Raw genomic sequence first — 23,308 nt, forward strand, 5'->3', positions numbered from 1 at the left:
GGCTGCTGGGACATCAACTCCGGCCACAGGCAGGGACACCTTCCACTAGACCGGGTTGCTCCAAGCCTCATCCAACCTGGCACACACGGCAGCGCGTTACGAGCCATGGTGCACGAGGCCAAGAGCTTGTTGAAGTTGGTCCCTTCCAACCCAAACCATTCCATGATCCTATCACCCGGAGAAGCACGCTCTGCGTTTGCTGTGGCTGCTAAACCATGCAGTGCCTCAGAGCCAGAAGGAGTTATCCAAAGCTTTCTCTCTCATCCCACACAGCTCAGGGGCTCCCACCCCTGAGGATCTGGGAAGTCTGTTGAGTTTCCCAACTCCTCCTCCTCAGGACACATTGGAAATTGGCTGCCGTTGGGCTCGCGGTTTATCAAAGGAACATATGTCTTAGGAAATACGTGCCTACACAATTGGGGAACTCTTTGAAGGAGGCAAACCCTGCACACACACATACACACACGCATATATACGCTGCAGTGACTAACACTAGAACACCAAGTTAGCTTCAGGAAGCCTATTTGGGTCAATGGGGAATTCTGCACCTAAACCGAGGTGTGAACACAGCACATGATGGTTTCTCATTTAACACGGTCCCATCAGCTTTGCATTAAGCAGTGCTCTGTGGTCCAGAGCACGCTGCTGGAACAGGGTAACTCCAGCTCTGAGAGATTCTGCCATTTATGTGATGGGGTTCAAGGCCAGATTGGATGGGGCTTGGAGCAAGCTGCTCTAGTGGAAGGTGTCCCTGCCTGTGGCAGGGGTTGGAGCTGGATGAGATTAAGGTCCTTTCCAACCCAAACCATTCTATGATCTCAATTCATTCACCCCAAGACAATTGTCAATGATTTTTCCTGTTAATTTCCCCTTTTGCATCCATTTTATTCATAGCCACTTTTTCAAGCACCTCTGAAGGCATTTTCAAGCAGTTCTCAGCCATTGCAAGCGGTGTCACTGCCAGAGATGCTCTTCAGATGAAGATGTGCTCTCCAGATCACACAAGGAGGAGCTGAAAGGCTCATGAACAGACCTTGGCTAGTATTCCTTACCCTTGGCACTGGTGGTTAGTCCTCTTGTGGTTTGTCAGCACTGAATATGCCCAGAACATGGATGAGAAGCTGCTTCCACCCAAGCAAAGGAAGCAAGGACATCAACTCAATGAGCCTTCACTGTCCCCTCAGTGTCCCCCAGCCCTTCCCTTTACTGCAGAAACAGTTTAACGTAAGAATGAGCCTTGCTGATAAACCAAGCACGTTTATACATACCTAGGCCCAATCTGAACATGAAGGAAGGAACACGGGGATACACAGTGTGTATGAGAGGTTCTGGGGTGTTACCTCTTCCCAAAGTAGAAATCCTTTTAGTGTGAGATGCAGCATCCCCACAGGGAAACTGAGCTTTCCAAGCTGTATCCTAAGGTCTCAACTCTTAAGGGACAACCCAGCTTCTATTTGGACTAAGAATAAATGTGGGACACCTGCATTTAGGCGGTTTCAACTGAACCCATGTCAGGTACTACAGGTAGGCTCCATTTTTCACCCAGATGTAGTATGACTGAGTCCAGCTTTCACATTCAGTCAGAATTCCTTCCTAGTGGGAATGGTTTTGACCACCCTGTGGAAACTCTTCAGTATCAGTGGTGATGTTGGACCTTCTTTTCTGGAAATAGGGGGTGAAAACCTCACCTGTTTTGGGTACTGATGTCCAAAAGATGGAGTTTCATCACAGAGGCAGCTCAAGAAGGATGCTTTATGATGCTCCTTCTTGCCCACACCCCCACATCACTCTGCATGCTTTCTTCACTTGGACTGGCTGCCCAAATTCCAGTGTAGAGTCCACTACAGCTCTATCTGCATTACCAAGGTAGTCTTGGGCTATACTTTGCACTTCAATCTTGTGCATAGATCACATGAACACTCCTTCCACAATGTGGTTGTGGCTGAAGGATGGTTGGAATTTGATGTTCCCTTTAGAGACCGCACCAGCTCCCAGAGAGGCTCTCCTGGTTTAGTTTACTTAAGAGAGAAGCTTAATCCCCACACATCCAAGCCATGCTGTGACCCAAATCAAGCTTTAAAAAGCAGGAATGACTGGGGCACTCCCTTCAAATCCAAGATACTACCCCGGGACAGGGACACCATCTCCTCAGCCGCTTTCATCAAGACTGTTTTATCACTCTGCTTTGCAGCGCTGTGATTCCTTTGACAACTTCCCATGGATTGAGAGAGCCCAGAGGGGAGATAAATTCCTCCATGAAATTATAAGCAGATATCCTGAAGCACAGAGGCCCACAGGAGCCAACAGGCAGGTGACGCACAGAGTTAAAGATAGCGTGAGACACATTTCTGTGCTGATCTGGACAAGGGAAATCACTGTGGCTTTAAGGTAGAACTCTTGGTGTGAACTAAGATCAAGCAGAACACTGAGTACCTACATTTACCTTAAGATCCTCCTACTCCAAATGTCCTAGGAAGGGAGAAAATCCCTATTATTATAATGAATGAGAGTTGCGAGTTACTGAGTGGAGCGTCCAGGAAGTACCAAAGCACCCAGTGTTTTTATGACAACATTTATTTTAGTATAGAAGGCACTTACAATACAGAAAGAAAACAAAGAGTAAACTAGGATAGGCACCAAAAGTGAAGTTAGAATTCAGATGACAAAGAAACGGTTTACCAGACAAAAGGAGCACCCTTCCCTGTTAACAATAGAGCACACGGAAATGAAGCTATCGATGACTAACTCTTAAAACAGATAGGGCTTTAATAGAAAAAGATAAAGGCTGTTCTACTGAAATTAAAAAGGAATCCCTCCACACCTGCACAAGGGATTGGGAGGTGGTGGTGGTGGTCACAAACATGGGGCTTTTCAGCTCCGGCACTGCAGGAGGTCCTGGTACATCTCGATAAGGTGAGCGGCCTCTCTCTGCCCAGAAAGCACAGCACCATGGGTAGTGGAATAGTACTTCCTGTGAGTGGCCTCCCCTGAAAACATCACCTGCATTGGCTGCAGAGGGGAAGAGAAGCAGAAAGCTCAGCATCACCCATTGGAAAGCTAAAAGGAGACAAAACTTTGTGTCCTCCCACGTCTCCATGAGCTGACGGAGGTGTTTTAGGGCGCTGGCTCCCGACATCCCAAGTGGTGCACTAAGAGCACAGCGCACCTCTGCCTGTGTTATAGAACGTAGAACACTTCGGGTTGGAAGCGAGCTTAAAGCTCCTCCAGCTCCAAGCCCTGCCACAGGCAGGGACCCCTTCCACTGGAGCAGCTTGCTCCAAGCCCCTGTGTCCAACCTGGCCTTGAGCACTGCCAGGGATGGGGCAGCCACAGCTTCTCTGGGCACCCTGTGCCAGCGCCTCAGCACCCTCCCAGGGAAGAGCTTCTGCCTAAGAGCTCATCTCAGTCTCCCCTCGGGCAGGTTAAAGCCATTCCCCTTGCCCTGTCCCTACAGGCTAATGGTTATTAAATGTAGAGATCGCAATTCCAAAGCCACATGGATGAGCAGCTCTTGATAATTTCAGAGATACGGGAATGCCTGAGATGTTGGCATTCCAATTAAAGAGGTAAAATCCTACACACATCGTTTGTCCAGATACTACAAAACCTGGAAAACACATTATTGGAGGCCTAACCAGAGATTGTCTGTTTGAACCTCCCTCCCTGAGAACCCACCACCCAACACCATGTTACCCTTATTGCCACAGAACTGATTTGGGCCATACTTACAGTAGTTTTGGAGCTTTCAGCGTAAGGCAGTGGTTTAGCAAGTTTCTCTACATCAGCCCCACTAGACCCAACTTGGGTGTAAGAGTAGGATCCCCGGAAGTAGGGATTGCTGCCCCAGGAGGACCGCAGGATCCGGCGAGGTTTCGGAATGTTTGGATTCCCTGGGTGGAAAGCAGAAGACAAGAAGTAAGATCATGTCCAGGAGAAAACACAGCAATGCCTGTGCAAGGTGTGGGTGGCATGATTTCAGTCTGGTTTATTGAGAATACAACCTAGCAGAGCCTGCAGACTACAGGGAAGAGGCTCTAAACATGAACTCTTTCCTAAGTATCTATGCAACAGAAACAGCATCCCTTTAACCTCAGCTGCTGTCTTCCACTGTGGGGAAGATCATTAGCCTGGTGAGAAGTGTGCCTCCAAAGAGGAACAGAGATAAGGGTGTTAGAAGGCAAATCCTCATTAGGCAGGGGGATAGGAAAACGTGTCAGGAAGTTCTCAGAACCTGTATTATTCACTTCAATTGCTACCCTCTTGCCCCCTGAATGAACCTAAAATCCAACTAACCCATTCTGTGCAATGCCCACGGCACAGAAATAAGGCTTTTGAGGCTGGAAGGGGGATTTCAAGATTGCTGTAGGATTTCTACTGCTAAGAGGATGGAGGACCTAGAGGTGAGCGGCACTGGTGCACCAGTGGTAGGGGCGCTGTTCCCATCCCAAAGAGTAGAAGAGCAACCTCACATATCCAGGCAAGGTTCAGCTACTTGGGTTGAGCCTAAGTCTTCTTCACTGAAAGGACTGTCAAGCATTGGAACAGGCTGCTCAGGGCAGTGGTGGAGTCATCATCCCTGAAGGTACTTAGAAGACGTGAAGATGTGGTGCTTTGGGGCATGGTTTAGCGGTGGCCTTGGCAGTGCTGGGGTAATGGTTGGACTTGATGATCTTCAAGGCCTTTTCCAACCTAAATGACTGCGATTCTCTGACTGTAAGAGACTGTCAGCACACGGAATAAGAGCACTGAGACGTGTTTGCATCTTGCACACCTCCTGTGCCTCTTTCAGAGCCTGACTGTAACCCTTCAGCACGCTATGAAGATGATCCAAATTCCCTCACAGCTTGGAGAGGGAGACACCCAACTGTAAAGATGTGTCAGGCACTACGTCACTTACTGCTCCACAATTATTTAGTCATGCCTTCAATTCCTTAAAACCAGGCGCAGGTTACTCCTCTGGGTCAGCTACTGCTTTCAGGAACAACCTGTCTCAACCACAACTATGAAGTCCAAGGCTGAACCAGAGCAAAGGCACCTGGATGACTCGCCAAAGAACACTGTGAACACTAGTCCCAGCTCAAAATAGCAGTGGCACAGAGCAGCAAATGAATACACCCTCCAAACAAAACACATCCTACAACTGAATGCTGTTTCAGGAATAACAACTTAGCATAACAAAGGCTCTAAATACGCTCCTGCAAGGATCTTCAAAGCCTGGGATGGAAGTGAAAAGCCCAAGGGAGTGTGAGAACAAGGAGCTCTCAGATGTGGCAAGGAAATAAGTTATCACGTTTTAGCTTGAAGGGCTGTGGGAAAGCCCAGGAGAACACACCATGAAAGCTGTCAGATAACACAGCACCAACCAGGGATGAAGCAGCCATCCATCACACCGCATCGCATGACACAAAACCAACCGCACAATGATGTCTTTGCACATAAAAGGAGTCTCTGCAGTGGGCTGGTGGGGCCTCTTCTGTGGCTGGTGCCTGTTCTCATGTTCTTCTGTCAAGGAACCCTAAAGATTTTCAATAGAGGAGCCAACAAGATGTTGGTAAAAAGGGGATTAACATTAGGAACTCACAGTGCTACAAGCAATGAGATGAGGGCTTGTCAGCCTGTAAGGCCACAGATCTGCTAAAAGACTGCTATTTGTTAACAAAAGGGGTTTGTGGAGTCATTACCCAATCAACAGTTGTATAAATCCAGATATCTTTAACATCTACCTCTAATAAAATCAGCTCACAGATCTAAATTAGACACCCAAATCCAGTTGCCTATCTGAGAGCAGGGTATCTATGATCATTACAGTGTATAGGTCTTTACTGTAAGAGTGACAGAGCACTGGAACAGGTTGCCCAGGGGGGTTGTGGAGTCTCCTACACTGGAGATATTCAAGGCCCGCCTGGACAAGTTCCTGTGTGATGTACTGTAGGTTGCCCTGCTCTTGCGGGGGGGTTGGACTAGATGATCTTTTGAGGTCCCTTCCAACCCTTGGGATTCTGTGATTCTGTGATCCCATCAAGGCAAAGAGAGATCTGTGGTTCTACACACACATTAGTGTCTCCAGTCACTAGAGAGACATTAGGGTAGCCCAGGCATCCCATGGGGCTGGTAGATGTGATGCAGAACCTAATAAAGAGCCATTCCCCTCTGGAGCTGGGGTATGGGGAGGACAACTACTGCCTTCTAACACTTGAGCTCAGCCAACAAAGAGCGCAGAGCAAGGCTTGTAATGGTTCATGGACAGCCCATTTGATCAGATTGAGAGGACACCACTTTTCAGCTGTGAAAAGCAGCAGTTGTCAATGGTCCTTAGGTTAGAACAATCCTCAGAGCTTTCCACAGCAAAGCCAGATAATCCACAACACCAACCTGCATGTGAAATGTAAGTCACCTCTCAGTGTGAGTCTAAAGAATGGATTTCACATAGGATTTAACATCTTCTGAAGCCAGAGTAAAGGCCTCCATGAGCAATGGATTAGAAGAACAGAGCTGAACACGGGAACCCCCCTGGTAATGCATTAATTCTTTAATAGAAGAAGAAAGAACCAGGGGGACTTTAGCTGCAGAACATGGAAGCTACAAAAGGCAAAGTGAACGTTAAAAGGTTCATACTACCTGCTTTCATTACTGAATATAAGGCTCTCTTTAGACTTCATAGAAAAAGCTGCTTCAGAAGATGCCACAGAGCACCAAGTGAAGTGTGGAAGATCTGAACTGCCTTATGGAAGAGTCTTTCTTTCCAGCCAGCTCAGAACCCTAGGAGGGTTCTAAGAATCCCTCAGGGATCGGTGTTGGGACCGGTCTTGTTTAACATCTTCATCTCTGACATGGACAGTGGGATTGAGTGCACCCTCAGCAAGTTTGCCGATGACACCAAGCTGTGTGGTCCGGTTGATACGCTGGAGGGAAGGGATGCCATCCAGAGGGACCTTGACACGCTTGTGAGGTGGGCTGATGCCAACCTTATCAAGTTCAACCACGACAAGTGCAAGGTCCTACACCTGGGTCGGAGCAATCCCAGGCACAGCTACAGGTTGGGCAGAGAAGAGATTCAGAGCGGCCCTGCAGAGAAGGACTTGGGGGTGCTGGTCGATGAGAAAATGAACATGAGCCGGCTGCAGTGTGCGCTCGCAGCCCAGAAAGCCAACCGTATCCTGGGCTGCATCAAAAGGAGCGTGACCAGCAGGGCGAAGGAGGTGATCCTGCCCCTCTGCTCTGCTCTTGGGAGACCTCACCTGGAGCATTGTGTGCAGTTCTGGTGTCCTCAACATAAAAAGGACATGGAACTGCTGGAACAAGTCCAGAGGAGGCCACGAGGATGATCAGGGGCTGGAGCACCTCCCGTATGAAGACAGGCTGAGGAAGTTGGGGCTGTTCAGCCTGGAGAAGAGAAGGCTGCGTGGGGACCTCATAGCAGCCTTCCAGTACCTGAAGGGGGCCTATAGGGATGCTGGGGAGGGACTCTTCGTCAGGGACTGCAGTGACAGGACAAGGGGTAATGGGTTAAAACTTAAACAGAGGAAGTTTAGATTTGGATATAAGGAGGAAATTCTTTCCTGTGAGGGTGGTGAGGCACTGGAATGGGTTGCCCAGGGAGGTTGTGAGTGCTCCATCCCTGGCAGTGTTCAAGGCCAGGTTGGATGAAGCCTTGTGTGGGATGGTTTAGTGTGAGGTGTCCCTGCCCATGGCAGGGGGGTTGGAACTGGATGATCTTGAGGTCCTTTCCAACCCTAACTATTCTATGATTCTATGATTCTAGGACTGGTTTCCCAACACAGCTGATTTACAGGAAGTTGGGTACTGGGAAATGCTTCAAAAGCTGGGTTTGAAGACAGAAGGTTGCTTTGTGTCCCCCCCAGCCATCCCCTGGCTGGACTAACCCACTCTCCCACTCCCAATGAAACAGATGAGTGGACAAGACATTAGGTGCATGGAAAGCTTCTTTCAGCTTGCCTGGCACTTGGCCCAGGTTAGCCAAGTATTGCTTCTTCTGTGAGTCTGCTAGGGAAAACAGGAGCAAGGGCAACAGGATAAACCCAGGCACCTTAGCAAGGCCATCCTGGAAGATCTATGGAAAGGTTTTCTATAAACTAACAAGTCTTTGGGGGCAGAAAGTGGAACGTGTTGTGTAACGGGTGCTCCAAGAACAGGTTTTCTTCTCGCAGTTTCAAGGCCACCTCTCAGCTTATGCACAAAATGATTATTGCAGGGCAAGACCTTGGGAATTTCAGTCTGGAATTCTCCAGGGTTAGATACCCCAGGATTAGCAGAGGGCTGAGGCAGAGCCCATAGTGTTGCTGAGTCTGATGGACAGTGATCAGGTGCAGCATCAGCTGGAACAGCAACTGCAGCACATGCCCACGACCCGGTGCCAACAGATTTCCATCCTCGGAGGAAGAGAGGAACATCCAACACATGCGAACAATAACAGCAATGAAGGAGCCCAAAAAGGAAGAAGGAGATTATGTTCCATCTGCCACAGAAAGACCCGAAGAGCCAAATTCCCACTAATTAATCAAGATGGCTTAAAAAACAAAGGTCTTGAGCAAGAAGAGCTGCACAAACCAAGTTGTTTATATGTTCTGGGAGACGTCAGCACTGAACAACTTGGCCTTGAAGAGAGGAGCCTCCTGTTCTGCCTGTATGGAGCAGTTGGGCTGCTGAGGTCAGGAGGAAAGAGGTATGTACGGACAGTGCAACGTGACGCAGGGATACCCAACACCACTGAAAACAAACAGAAGCTGCCCAGATCCAGCATTCACTGTTTCATTCTATTTGTCTGTGGGCTGCAGGAGAGCCACAGGTTCATCATCCAACACCGAATAAGTGGAAACATGATTCAGTTTTGGTCACTGCATTGAGGTTTCTGAACCTATTGCCTATCCTATGGATTCTGAAGGGAGTTATAAAACCTTTGTTGGCAGTAGCCAGCCACATAGGTAGTCCTTAGCTCCCAGAACCCCTTCTCTAGATCTTCACATTGAATTCAGCAAATGGTCTGTAAGTACAGGGGGAAAGCTACATTTGTGAAGGCAAACTTCTTCAGTGGACAAGAAGTAAGGCTGGAAACCCACTGAGTGTCAAGATTTGGTTAACACGAGGCAGCAGGCAGGTATAAATAGCTTAATCACAGGACTCGTCTCTAGAATAGCTTCAAATACATCTAATCTTGGAGGATGCTGCTCTTATAATTGCTCATAACTATGTGTAAGTTCAAAGTCCTTATTTCCAGGCTGAGTCAACCACTGTTTCTTTCAGCATTGCTACATGACAGTTGTGCTTGTACAGTGCCTTCCATAAGGGGATCTCAAAGACTCCATAGATACAAAAAGCCCTTTCCATGGGAAGCTGTGCAACTCTAGGGCAGTGACTGGAGGCAAACTAAGGCCCAGCATTACTACCTTTAGTGATTTCATCTTGGATTTTCTCAGTATAAGACACCTAAGATCTGCCTTGCTCCAGCTGCTGCCCTTAATGTGATGCGTGCCCAGTAAATGTGAAACCTGTGAAGTCCAGAAGGTTTAAGTGAGGTAACCGGAATGTGGGAACTCTTAAGATCAATGGATTCTTTGAGTTTTAGGCCTGAGACATTTCCATGTAGCCTCGGGTTCAATGGAAGTCAGGGATGTGCTTCAACCACCACATCACAGCGAATCTAAACAGCTTCAGCTCCGCTGGCTCTGAAAGTGCTGCTTTCAACCCCTGAGATCAGCCCTCGGGAGTACTGAGCCTGACAGCTCCAGCTGCTGAAGAGTTATTTGTGATTAAATAGGGCAGAGGATGTGGAATCCTCAAGCACTTCTGCCCCCCACTTCCTGAGCTGGTTATCAGCCCCTCTATAAATAGCTTTCAGGCACACCCGAGCAGGAGGGATGCTGGAAGCAACAAACACAGCCCATTCAAAGGGTACAGAATGCCAAAGAACTAAAAATGACTTGCGTGCATTTCCTTCCTAGCGGCTATTCAACACCCCAGCCCCATCTCCCTCCCTTCTCCACTCACCACAGGAACCAGAGCATGGCTGACCTGTGAATTTACGTAGCATTTCGGTGCAGGTTTCTGCCACAGTTTCATCATCACACTTCTCCATGATCAGTGCCTCCTCTCCACAGATCCAGCCACTCAGGACATGGCCATACCTCTCCGGTGGGTAGAGTACATCGAAGCTGCAGATCTTCTTGTACCACAGCTCCTCAGGGTAAGTCAAGCTCTCACTCTCTGCTTCATCTTCCCAGACAAACTGGATGCTGTTGCATTCAGAGCTCCAGAAAGGCTCTTCAAACTCCAGGAATATCTTGTCAGTCGTATTGATTCCCAGTTTCTCAATGGCCATCACCTTGTCCTCAGGCAAGCGGGGATGGAACAGGCTTTCATGGCGTTTCTTCAAGACTCCCAGGGACACGGTCACAATGACGTGGTCAGCTGGGATGAACTCACAGTCCTCGCACTCTACGAAGACATTGGAGCCCTTGTCCTCCTCGGGGAGGTCACTGTTGTGGTCAGCCACCCTCTCGATCTCCTTGCTGACCGACTGGTTCCAGTGGATGCACTTGACCGGCTTGCGGAGCTGAATGACAGACTCGGGGATGGAGCGGGCCAGGAGCTCCACGATTTTAATGAAACCACAAGGAATGATGTGATGAGCTCCAGGGATTTCGGTCCATTCCCCAAACTCACTAAGCGACACTTCATCCATGCTGTGGGAGCTGCTCTCGCAACTCTCTACCTGAGGGAAAAGCAACACAAAAGCAACGTTGCCACAGAGCAAATCATTTTTGCCTCAGCGTAGCATCACAAGGACACAGAGCTGCTGCTGGGAGTCCTGAATCCCACTCTTAAACCACATTATGCAGAGAAGAGGTCCAGAGCAGCCCTGTGGAGAAGGACCTGGGGGTGCTGGTCGGTGAGAAAATGAACATGAGCTGGCTTCAGTGTGCGCTCACAGCCTAGAAAGCCAACCGTATCCTGGGCTGCATCAAAAGGAGCGTGACCAGCAGGGCGAAGAAGGTGATCCTGCCCCTCTGCTCTGCTCTTGTGAGACCTCACCTGGAGCATTGTGTGCAGTTCTGGTGTCCTCAACATAAAAAGTACATGGAACTGTTGGAACAAGTCCAGAGGAGGCCACGAGGATGATCAGAGGCCAGAGCACCTCCCACACAAAGACCTCATAGCAGCCTTCCAGTACCTGAAGGGGGCCTATAGGGATGCTGGGGAGGGACTCTTCACTAGGGACTGTAGTGACAGGACAAGGGGTAACGGGTTAAAACTTAAACAGGGGAGGTTTAGATTGGATATAAGGAGGAAGTTCTTTCCTGTGAGGGTGGTGAGGCAATGGGTTGCCCAGAGAAGTTGTGAGTGCTCCATCCCTGGCAGTGTTCAAGGCCAGGTTGGATGAAGCCTTGTGTGGGATGGTTTAGTGTGAGGTGTCCCTGTCCATGGCAGGGGGGTTGGAGCTGGATGATCTTAAGGTCCTTTCCAACCCTAACTATTCTATGATTCTATGATTATTTTTGCTACTAAAGGAGTGTTTGGCCATAGGACCTGACAAAATCAGTCCAGTCCTCAGCCTTTTTTTCCAACCAGAGAAAGCATTTTGTCATGGTAAGAAGCTGCATCAGCGTCGGTCGCATTGGCCAAGGTTGCATCAGCCAGAGTTCAGAGATGACATCTTTGCTTCTGCATGATTTGTGGTTAAAGCTCTGACTGGTTTCTATCATTTAAACCCCACTTCACTGGCTGGAGACTGGCCTCTTGGTGCTCCTACAACACAAGCTGGAGCTGTGTTAATCAGACGCTTTTTCCAATGTTAATAAATGTTCCCATGAGGAGACATGGGAAACTTTTGGCAGCTATTCCTGCTGTCTGCAGCTTTCAGCACGCTGTCATACAGCAATCAGCAAGCAAACAATCTGCCAGAGGCAAGAGGACCCAACACAGAAGGAACTGAAGGAGACAGACAAGGGAAATGCCAAGAGATGAGAGACCTGTGTTTGATTCACTTGATGCGATTACCAAAGCTTTAGATTCAGGACTTGTTGGTGAATGTTTGCAAGAGTATCAGGCATAGCTGCAGCTTCCAACAGCCCCTGGAACAAAGACAGGATGTTTGGCCTGTCCTGTGATAAGTTTCTAATGATAATACTGATGCATGGGACACAGTGATCTTAAAATCTTCAAATCACCGGAGTCACGTTGATTTGCACGCTCCAATTCTTTAAGCATTTTAGGCTTAAATTACATTACATTACATTACAATTCCTTGCCTTCCCCTTTGGCCAGTTTTCCAGGCCTTTCCACACTTTAATGACCACGTTTTGGAAGCCTGGCAAGCTCAGACCCCTCTTCCTGTGGAGAATCTTGGTGCAGGGCAGGAATCTCTGTGCTGGGCTAAGCAAACAAGTCAAAGCTGTTCTCAGGAGTCCACAGGCTGTGACTGTACTGACTAACAGGGGTTGCCCCTTCCTGGTTGTTGCCCCCTGACTCCAGGCACAGCTCTTGGGCCACATCCCTTCTTGAAGACTTATTCCCTGAATCTGCTGTGGTTCCACCCCAACTGATGGCTGAGCATGCACTCACAGCACTCGCCCAAGGTCATTTCGGTTGGTCGACAGTACAAACCCTGCACCCTAGGTCATGCAACAGGCCACTCATCCCACCTGGGTGCTCCAACAGGACACTCCACATGCCGAACACAACAAACAGTGGTTGCTATGTTGAAAGAACAACCATGAGGGACAAAAGCCAGGAGGAAAACCAGGCAACTACCAAGACTTTACTTTGCCTGAGACACCAGTTAATCCTCACTCTCTCATCAGCTCCAATCTGATAGTCTTAAGCACCAGAGGCTTTGCTGTTCTCAGGTATTTACACACGAGAAGCGATTTGCCAGGCCTGCAGAAAAGTCTCTGGCTGTGGCAACCTGTAGCAACCACAGAAGAAACCACCAGGTAAACCAGAGCTATATCAGACTAACATCACCTGTGTGGGTGACGTTCCATGGATAACACAATCACTAGTCTACGTGGCAGCTGTGGAGACACCCAAGCTCTTGGGTTACACACTGAGATACCAGAACAGCACTCAGGATGCCTGAGTTCAAATCTCAGTTTTATCACAACCCCCTGTGAGGCTCTTTAGATCTTTCTCTCTATTTCAGCTTCCTACCTGTATGTAGTGAATATCATACACTTCCCCACATCACAGCATGCTCCTTGCCTCCCCTGCCTCATTTCATAAGCCTTTAAGTCATTATAATTGAAATAGGAATGACTGTTACACTTTACTTCTGGAGTGTTTGATGGAGCGTTAAGTCCTCATCCCACAGAGATCTCATTTAGGCCAAAGCATCAAGGAGATAAAAAGAACTAGGGAAGCCGTGAGGAAAAATGATTACAACATGGGTTGATACAATCGACCTTTGATTTTATTGCTTTACCTTCAAACTGCTTTCTAGGGATTCCTTCAGCAAATTACCAGTATCAAAGTTACATTTCTTCTGGCCTCTGAGATATGGACAGATGTGGAAGGGAATGAAAAACACTCAGGAAGGATTATGGGGTCCCTGGTGTAAGGCACAAGACATTACTAAAAGAACCTGACAGTCAAGTTAGCTTCAGGTGGTAAGAAAACATTAAATCACACCAGAAAATTTAACAGGGCCTAGGAAAGCCCCTTCTAGGTAGAAAGCTGGAAGTTTAAGGTAAGAAGATAAAAGAATAAAGGTATTATTTCTTGCAGGCCACTCTGCATATGCCTCGTGAGGAAAAGTTGTCCATATAAATACAACCTGCCCCAGCTGCAAGAAACGAAAGCAATTCCCCAGTGATGGGCAAGGCTTAGAAAGGTGTCTGAGGTTCAAGAACTGTGTGTTCTTAGTTAAAACAAAACACGCACACACACATACCTTAAGGTACTGCTGGATCATGGCTAGTTTCAGCCTCTTGACGGCCTCTGTGTCATCCGGGTCGGCCTTGACGCGCTTGCGCACTACATCCCGTGTGAAGACACCCACACTGTTCTGGCTCTCAGCATTGACTGGTTTACCTCGTTGGAAGAACTCCTGAGTCAGGTTATAGACCTGCCAGAGACAGGGCACACAAAGATGGACAACGTGATTCACAGCAGAACCCAAGCAGGATGCTTTTTCCTCCATTCAAGCCCAGCACATTCATCACCTCCTCTTGCCAACACTGATAGCGCACTCTTGCCCCAACACCATGTCAAGCTGCACCCACAGCTATGGTGATAAGAAGGCAGGAAGCAACATTTCCCTGCAGGCAAAGATAACCACCCTTACTCACCTACAATAGCCCAGTTACTATTATTAAGTTACTATTATTAAGTTACTATTAACTTACTATAAGTTATTTTTTAACTCAAGCATGTCCATCCTATCACTTGCAGAACACCGAGGCCTTCATTCCATTCCCAGTAGCTAAACCATGTTGTTTAACCAGATGTTTAGATGCTGCAGCTGGATCAGCAAGGCAAGTAAGTGCAGACTGCAGAGCAGCTCTGCAGAACAGCTTTGGGTTTGCTCTGTGTGAGTTTGGGCTCTGTTGAACAGTATCACAGTCACCAGTCTCCATCCAAAGCCTACTGGGAGTGAACTCAAGCAGTAGGAGCCATGTGCTTCCTCGCATCTGACAATGAAGCACCAGCTCTTCCCACAGCTCAATGTCTCAGATGCAATCCTAGCCCATACGTTTGACTGCTCTAACCTGGACCCAGCCCTTCCACCCTCTCCATTATTTAGGAATAATGCCCAGGAACCCACCAGGAATTCAGTTTTATAGCTGCCTTTCTCTTGTACACTGAAAATTAGGAAGCAACCCATACAGGCTTAGCAAAGGAATGATGTATGCACACAGGTTTTACTTGTTGAGGAAAAGACAGGTATAGATCCATGGAAAACAATGACATATCCCACCAGCCTGAAAAGGGCCCACAAGGAAAATCCCCTTCTAAGAAATCAATGCTCTTTGAAGATCTTCCTGACATAATTTTAACCCCAGTTTTCCACCCTGAAAGCTACTTAAAAGCAAGAAAACCACCATCCCCCTTGACCATCTGCTCGTGGCTGTCTGAAGCAATCACTATTTCTGCCTGTGATATCATCAGAAGAGCCTGAGATGGAATCATGGCCTTTCATTTCCATGGAAAAACTCTGAGGAATCTTTTAACACAGGAAAGCTTTTAAAAGGTGCCTCTCAGAAGTACAACTCATGCCATTAGTGACCAGAATGAGTCAACTTCTCATTTATATCATAGCACTCGGGTGCACAGTACTCCTTGTACTAAGAGAGAGGCAATATCCCTGCTTGTTGAGCTTTTCCTATCAAAGATGGTTTGATTATAGCTTATGATCCTTTTTGTAGAGACAGATTAGTTGGTCATACTGAGTTCAACTCAAAAGTAAATGCCTGGTAGGAAGCCATGGGAGCCTCTCCTACAAATGCTCCTAGGGCTTCCCATTCTCTGCTGATGCAGATAATCCACCATCGGTTAGTTTCTTCCTGCTCTGATGCTTCCCAGAAGCTTGATTTTCTCTCAGGTTTTAGCAATAACGTGAATTTGAGGAGGCAAAAGAGAGGGATGATGAGGAAAGGAGGTGGTGAGGAAAAACGCATGGCAGTGGTAGGAGTAAGAGGAAGCAGGTCTGTAAAGGAAGGAGGAAGGTGAGTAGAAAGGGACAAGTAAGGGATGAAGAGGAAATTGAAGAAGAAAAATAAGTGAAATAATGAAAATAAAGGGGGAAAACTACAAAACCAAGTAAATAATCACAAGGAAAATGAACAGAAGTGGTGAACAGAATTACAGACACTAACTGGGACACAGCCTTTCCAAGGAGATTTCCAGACAAGAAAAGTGGAGACCAACGCCCTACATGAAAGGAAGGCCTTCAGCAAAGGAAAGGATATCAAACCTTCTCTGTTCCCCAATGCCAAGAGCTCTTTGGCAATTTTAGTATCTCATAGTTCTCAGGTCCACCAATTTATGAGGTTCAAACCACTTGCTGCAGGCATAAGGTGCATAGACCCTTGCATCAGCACAATGCAGCTCAGCTTCCATAAGCTGATTGCATGCTATAAGCAGATAACAAATTCACAAGACAAGCAAAGCTGTGTTAAAATCCAGCTACCATTTGGCAAAAGGTAAAGTGAGCCTTGTGGTTTTATTAACCACTGTATGCTCCATTGCCCAACAGAGAAAAGCGCAGAAATGCAGAGTTATCCATGCTGTAAACATCAGGTAAAGCGTGTCCTGTGTATGTCATCCCATTGATCAGGCAGCAGGTAAGTATAATCACTATTAGGATTTAGTATTTTCTCTCAGAATCCCTGTCACTTCGTTACTTTTCTCTTCTTGGGGGTGCAGAACTATCTGATTAAGAACAGAAGGCAAAGCTGTTGTAGGCAAGAAGCAGAAGGAGGAACAACAGCAAGTCCTACATTAAGAGATACATTGGCATAATGAAAGAATCAAAAAGACACTCCATATGTATTAATATACAGAAGCAGCAAACACATCCTATGTAAGAAACTGTGGGAAAGGTTCACTAGAAGCCTTGACTTAAGGTAGATTTCCAATGAAGCAGGAGCAGAATTGCACTGTCTGGAGCTGGAGTTACCTAGACTTTCCTTCCCTAGGTGGGAAACTGCTCACGTAACAGAAACCATCATCACGCCTATGGACCATCTCTGAAGTCACTGGAAACAGCATTTGTGAGATCTGAAAACACATTCTCCTTCCACCATCTCATCATGATGTGATGACAGAAGGGATCCCAAGAGTGTTCAAGTGGGCTTTATCTCCAAGATCCTGCTGAAAGTAGCAGAGAATGACCTGAAAGATCGTGCTGATCTTTCAGTTAACCCTGCAAATATCCATGCATCCAAATCCATGGGCAACCCATTCCATGTGCCCATCAGCAAGGAGACCTACACCATGTACAGCCCTGACTCATCTCCCTTGTCTAGTATTGCAGACCTGACACAAGAAGGAAGGAAAAAAAGGACAGACTCCATCACCTCCCAGCTGCCACCACTGGCAAACACATCCAAGCACAATGACCTGATTGCTTCTCACCCTAAAGCTCCTCTGGGTTTAGGCAGAAGAACTGGCCTTAGAAGCCTCTCTGAAAGAGCTACCCGCAGAAGCAAAAGACACAGAACATCTCAAATGACTATTCATTCCAAGCAGATTGCCTTCCCTAATTCTGAGGGTTCACATACAGTCCTACAGGGAAATGAAGGGCAGAAATTCAAAGGAGTTAATGGCATCCTTCATCTTCTTTCTGACCAACTTTGGGGCATCCCACAGCCAGGCTCTCTGCAGAGAACCTGGGTTCCACTAACAATATCCTCTCTGTTACCTACAGGCTTCCACCTACAACGTCTTTACTACATACGTGCTCCTCCACCATGGGACGAGGCAGGCTCTTAGGAAGAGCAAATCTAAATAAAGCAGTTTCTCAGCACTGAAGGAGGTCAGGAAAGCACATCCCAATCCACACTCCTTCCTGTCAGCGCCGCTGACGATCCACAGCATTGTCTTTTTCACACTTGGCTTAAAAACTGCAGTGACTTAATCCCCGGTCAGTACAAAAACCCTGTTGGAGATAGGTCCATGCTGTTACCAGGCCAGACATCTGTCAGTGCAATAGAGGGACAGGGAAGGAACAGTGACACTCGGTGGCCCTTTGGTCCTGCTTTCAATGATAACACAAGGCGCTGGAGCTTAATTGGGGATGGCACGAAGCCCAGCACAGGGTGGGGGTGAGAAGGGTGGAAAACTTTGTCATTCTTTGGCTGCATCCCTGCCCCCAGAAGCTGTGCAGCACACGGGAGAAAGCTGATTGTTCAAGGGAGGGTTCCTGTGAAGCAGGTCTTTAGGGACCACATCCTTACTGGAAAGCCCAAGTAAAAACAGGCAGGTTTTGTGTATCAGGCTGGCTGATGGACTGTGACATTCCTGGGTAGGCAAAGCAGGGGGATTTTTCACTGCATTTAACTTACCAAGCTCACCACTTCCCTCCCACACTTCACTAATACCTGGGAGTTGGCTTTAAACACCTCTTTGGAGGGAGACATAAGGACTTAGCAGGGACAAAAGAGCAACCCTGAGATGGATCATCCCTATTCACATTTTCCCAGTAGTTATATGCACACACAGACACTGATGTCTGTGCAGATGTTACCCTCAAAGATAACATTTCCATCACTTTGAGGGTTGTGCAGATGTGGCGTAAGCAGGCAAAGGGTCAAATCCTCCCCTTGCCCCAGAATGGCTTGGGTGGGAAGGGAACTTTGAGCTCATCCAGTTCCATGGAACACCTTCCACTAGAGCAGCTTGCTCCAAGCCCCTGTGTCCAACCTGGCTTTGAACACTGCCAGGGATGGGGCAGCCACAGCTTCTCTCGGCATTCCCCCAGTTATCCCAGCAGGAGTGATGAGGAACATGGGAAGATTATGAATACATGGCATGGACATCACTGTGGAACCTTCCAGTGCTGGTGCCCCCTTCCTTTGAGAGACTAACAAAATGAACTGATGGGGACCCTGATCAGTGCCAGCCCCACACAGTACACAGCCTAAGGATCATCTTAAAACAGCAGTGGATGGAGAGCTGTCCTGCCAACAGCAGGCTCGATGCTGTCTCCCATAGTGCAACACTTGCCAATGTGTGGCTGGAAACCCAGGTAGCAGGTCTGCAACCTTCCTTACAGGCACTGCTCATTTTGCTGGTGCTCTCATATGGAGGAGGAATAGTCACCTCATACACAAGCTCTTGATAGATCTTGGCTGACTTCAGTGCAGTGCAACAGCCTCTTGTAGGGTGCTTCCTGCTACAGAAAAGAAGAGCTGAACACTTACACTGCTCAGCTTCCATGTAACCAAATAAAGGCTCCTGTGAGGCATCCCTACAGCTATTAACATTCAGGCTACTGCAAACAAAAAGAAGCCAAACTTGAAGTAGAAGAAGCAGCCAAAAAATATTGGACATGTGCCTGGAAAAAGCACAAGGACTCCAAATGAACCAGTGAGGCAAAGAGATGGAGGTACTGGGGAGCTCTGCCTTTCACACCCGGAAAACTCAGCACACATAGAGACCTCTCCTGGCTCCAGCATCAGCAACTCCACATACCCAAGTGAATCACTCAAGGGAGACCCTCTGCACTTGGCACTCACTGAATGTGGTGTCCAGATGACAAAATAACTGGGGCTAGAAACAGACTGAAGACTAAATCACAGAATCATAGAACAGTTAGGGTTGGAAAGGACCTCAAGGTCATCCAGTTCCAACCCCCTTGCCATGCGCAGGGACACCTCACACTAAACCATCCCACCCAAGGCTTCATCCAACCTGGCCTTGAACACTGCCAGGGATGGAGCACTCCCTACTGTTACTGCCCAGCACCCATTTCATCACCAGTTAAAGAAAGAGCATTGGCCAGCTAGGGTGAAATATGAAATGATGGAACGGACTCAATGGAAATGCAAGAAATGCTGGGGAAGTGGGGGACAACAAAACACAAACCAAAACTGCACCAGGCAGACTCAGCCTGTGTATAAAGAAACATTCCCTGCACTTTATGCCAAAGGAAAATGTCCCCAAAGCCACATGTGCCTGCAGCTTCATACAGTCATTTTGAACTGGAGATGTTCAGATCATGTAGCTCACCTTAATTCCCACTTTTCCTATGCAGCACAGGGAAGAAACTACCACCATCTGTTTAAATCAATAAAGATGGTCCAATCTGACACCCCAAAGAGGCTGGGACAAGAAGCTCAACTGCTCTTGCAACCAGCATACTTGGAAGGAAGACAGTGAATGCACCTCCTAACAACCACAATTAGGAATTGGCTGATGTCCTTTCTTGGCTTAAGCTGTCCCTTACATATTTTTTACGACAGAGAAGTAGCTGCAGACATCTTTACAACCCATAAATGTGAAAGCCTTTTCTATCTCCTAGTGATAAAGATAACCAATGATAAGCTAATAGTGTGTTGCGTAAAGATTAACTTTCAATGTGGTGTTCTCTCCTGTCACTGGTTGCCCTCTATTCTCTTGCTTTAAAAGAAAGGGTAGATTTACCACAAATTCATAATATCTCGAACACTAGGCACCTTGATACAGCCTTTATCTCATCAGTTGTATCTCAAAGCTCCTTAGCTCTCATCTTTGTGTTCCCATTTCAGTCTGCTTGCCTCTACACCTTCCCTTTGCTGGAGATTTGCCCACCCTCTTTGAGGCAAGATGCTCACCAAGAGGCACATGCAGCTTGGTGGTGTTACATTTACATAAGTAACTGCCCACTGCAGTATTTTCACTTACTCCTTCTCTCCTCTTTACTCTCAGTTGCTCTTCATCTTGCTCCATGCAGTCTGAAGAAGAGAAGGCTGTGTGGAGACCTCATAGCAGCCTTCCAGTATCTGAAGGGGGCTTATAAGGATGCAGGGGAGGGACTCTTCATTAGGGACTGTAGTGACAGGACAAGGGGTAACGGGTTCAAACTGAAACAGGGGAAGTTTAGATTGGATCTAAGGAAGAAGTTCTTTCCTGTTAGGGTGGTGAGGCACTGGAATGGGCTGCCCAGGGAAGCTGCGAACGCTCCATCCCTGGCAGTGTTCAAGGCCAGGTTGAACAGAGCCTTGGGTGACATGGTTTAGTGGGAGGTGTCCTTGCCCATGGCAGGGGGGGGTGGAACTAGACGATCCTAAGGTGCTTTCCAACCCTAAGTATTCTATGATTCTATATCTCCCTTGGCTGTATCTGGTTCTGTCTTCAATCAGATGTTCAGATGAATTCTCTCCACCTTTGTCCAAGAAGAATTCCCTCCCTGCCATGGGTTGCTGAATTCCTTCCATAATCAGGTTTCTTCGAAATTCCTATAAGCCTTCTCTCAAACTGGAATGATTTTGTGCCATCCCATCACAGATTCCAGTTCAGAGACCCAGGACAGCGTCAAAAGTCTTTTCGAACAAACAAAAAAGCCATTTCTGCTCCCTGTTCAATCCTTGGTAATCCTTTACAGGCTACAGTGACTTTTTGGTGGCTTTCCAAATGCTCATAGGCATATTTTTAAACATAAAGTATGCAAGAGTAACCTGAATCTAGGGTGTGCTTAGCCAAGCATCAGATATTGGTGAAGTTCCAACCCTAACTATTCTATGATTCTATGATTCTAAGTTCACTCTCAGATGAAAATCTGAAGGTTTTAGGCATGGCTAAAGCATAATGAAAATCACAGTGTTTTGCTCTATTTTATACCAGCTTTATACCCAAACAACATTATAACCAACTAAGAGATCACATTACCTGGAGGACTAAACATTCTGCATTGACCCCCTACAGCTACTTCGTAAGTGACATGAATAAAAGGTGGGAAACAGTTATCATGGAACCATGGCATGGTTTGTGTTGGAAGGGAGCTTGAAGCTCCTCCAGCTCCAACCCCTGCCACGGGCAGGGACCCCTTCCACTGGAGCAGCTTGCTCCAAGCCCCTGTGTCCAACCTGGCCTTGAGCACTGCCAGGGATGGGGCAGCCACAGCTTCTCTGGGCACCCTGTGCCAGCGCCTCAGCACCCTCCCAGGGAAGAGCTTCTGCCTAAGAACTCATCTCAGTCTCCCCTCGGGCAGGTTCAAGCCATTCCCCTTGGCCTGTCCCTACAGGCCCTTGGCCAAAGCCCCTCTCCAGCTTTCCTGTAGCCCCTTTGGGCACTTGGAGCTGCTCTAAGGTTAATTATAATTAGCTTTGGCAAGCCTCTTTCCACCACTCTACCTAAAGCCAAATCTTCCTAGTGAAAGCAGACAGAATTGATACCAGCCTTTCATATGTGTTTAACACTCAAATCAGTAAGAAACCCCATGTTTCCTCTGAAAGAAATACCAGGAAGACAGCAGCAGGGCTGAGCTACATGAAAGTAAATTTGGCCTTTTTTGCCTAATACTGGCTCATTGTTTTTTAAGCAGAGGTTAATCTTTCCACTCCCCATGCATTTTAATTTCCAGCTTGCCGGCTTCTATTCAGTATTTTTAGGTTCTCTGCTTGTACTTGTTTGGTTTTCTTTTTCCATTTGGCTCTTCTGTCACATTCTGAAGCCCTTTTCTACACTGAACTGAAGAGGACGTCACTGAATGTTGATCAGAAGAAGTTAAAATAACATTAAACTGAAGCCCACACTGGCCTGAATCTACCAGAAAACATGTTCCTTTCCTTCTGATGCAACTAAACTTGCAATTCCTCTGACACAGCACTGCCTTTGGCACACTTCACAGCACACTATGGTATTTATAACATCAATAACATGTCAGAGGGCTACAATATTTAGCTGGTTGTTGCTAAGGTTTTGCGTTCTGCTTTGTTTAGTAAGTTGATCCCTCCTCTGCTCTTCTAATTGAGTAGCAACTTTCTAGAGTAAATGACTGTATCTCCTCAGCGATAGTTGTTGGAAGTGATTAAACTGATGACAAATGTGGAAAGACTGTTCTTCCTGACAACAGTTAATCCTGTATCACAATCAAATGGGGGACAGTTAAGCAGATGAGAGCAAACTAAGTGTGGATGAAAGGCACTGCTGGTTTTCTACCTTTGTCCAGTACCTGGAACGTTGTAACTCTCAAGGATTCTTACTGTTTCAGGCAAATCTACAACCTGACAAAGCAGTTGAACACCAACCTCGTTGTATAAATCACTGAATTCTTCAACCACATCTTTCGGGATCCTTTGCCCGTTGTTGGTAAGATGATAAGCCACCCCATTCTTGGAGTAAAGACTGATCCGGCCAACACTCCTCTCGCCATCAGTGGTCTCTTCAAGTAAACCATTGTCTTCTGCTAGATGATAGACTGGGTTTCCATGTGAACCATGAATCCACGTAGCTCCCAGTTCAAAAGTGGCGTGCCCTGCAGGAGAGTAAAGCAAGCAAAGCAGTTAGTGAAGCCCAGCTTCCTGAAAGCTGGTCACATTCAACCCTGGATGTCCCTGTGCAATAGCAGACCAATTGCCCAAGGACAACACAAGTTTGAATATCATTTGAGGGAGCTTCCTCTGTTGGACGTGTTAGACATGTCTAACACCATGAAGTGTTCTCCACACCTTTCCTTCAGGATACATATCTAGGTAGTGCTAGAAGGATGGGATATTTTCAATAAAGATACATCACAGTGACAAGTCTCTGATACTTGAGGCAGAATCCAGAATCTCCTACTTCCCACTGCTTAGCATGGTCATTGCTAATCCTTGCTACTTGGCCTTTCTAAGTCATCTTCTCCAAACCTGCACTTAAGAACATGATCAGA

General features: G+C 47.2%; 1 protein-coding gene across 1 annotated transcript in view; it reads right to left on the minus strand.

Annotated features, from left to right (window-relative positions):
• Positions 1-2,556: 2,556 nt before the first annotated feature.
• Positions 2,557-23,308, minus strand: part of SMOX (spermine oxidase) — a 55,008-nt gene continuing 34,256 nt past the window's right edge. Inside the window, exons 3-7 of the mRNA XM_065661939.1 lie at positions 22,686-22,912; positions 13,907-14,080; positions 10,030-10,729; positions 3,730-3,890; positions 2,557-3,009 (exon numbers count right to left, since the gene is read on the minus strand). Of these exons, the coding sequence (XP_065518011.1) occupies positions 2,872-3,009; positions 3,730-3,890; positions 10,030-10,729; positions 13,907-14,080; positions 22,686-22,912 (1,400 nt within the window). The 3' untranslated portion in view covers positions 2,557-2,871. The remainder of the gene's footprint in view (positions 3,010-3,729; positions 3,891-10,029; positions 10,730-13,906; positions 14,081-22,685; positions 22,913-23,308) is intronic.

This window comes from Lathamus discolor, chromosome 1, assembly GCF_037157495.1.
Source record: "Lathamus discolor isolate bLatDis1 chromosome 1, bLatDis1.hap1, whole genome shotgun sequence".
NCBI lineage: Eukaryota > Metazoa > Chordata > Aves > Psittaciformes > Psittacidae > Lathamus > Lathamus discolor.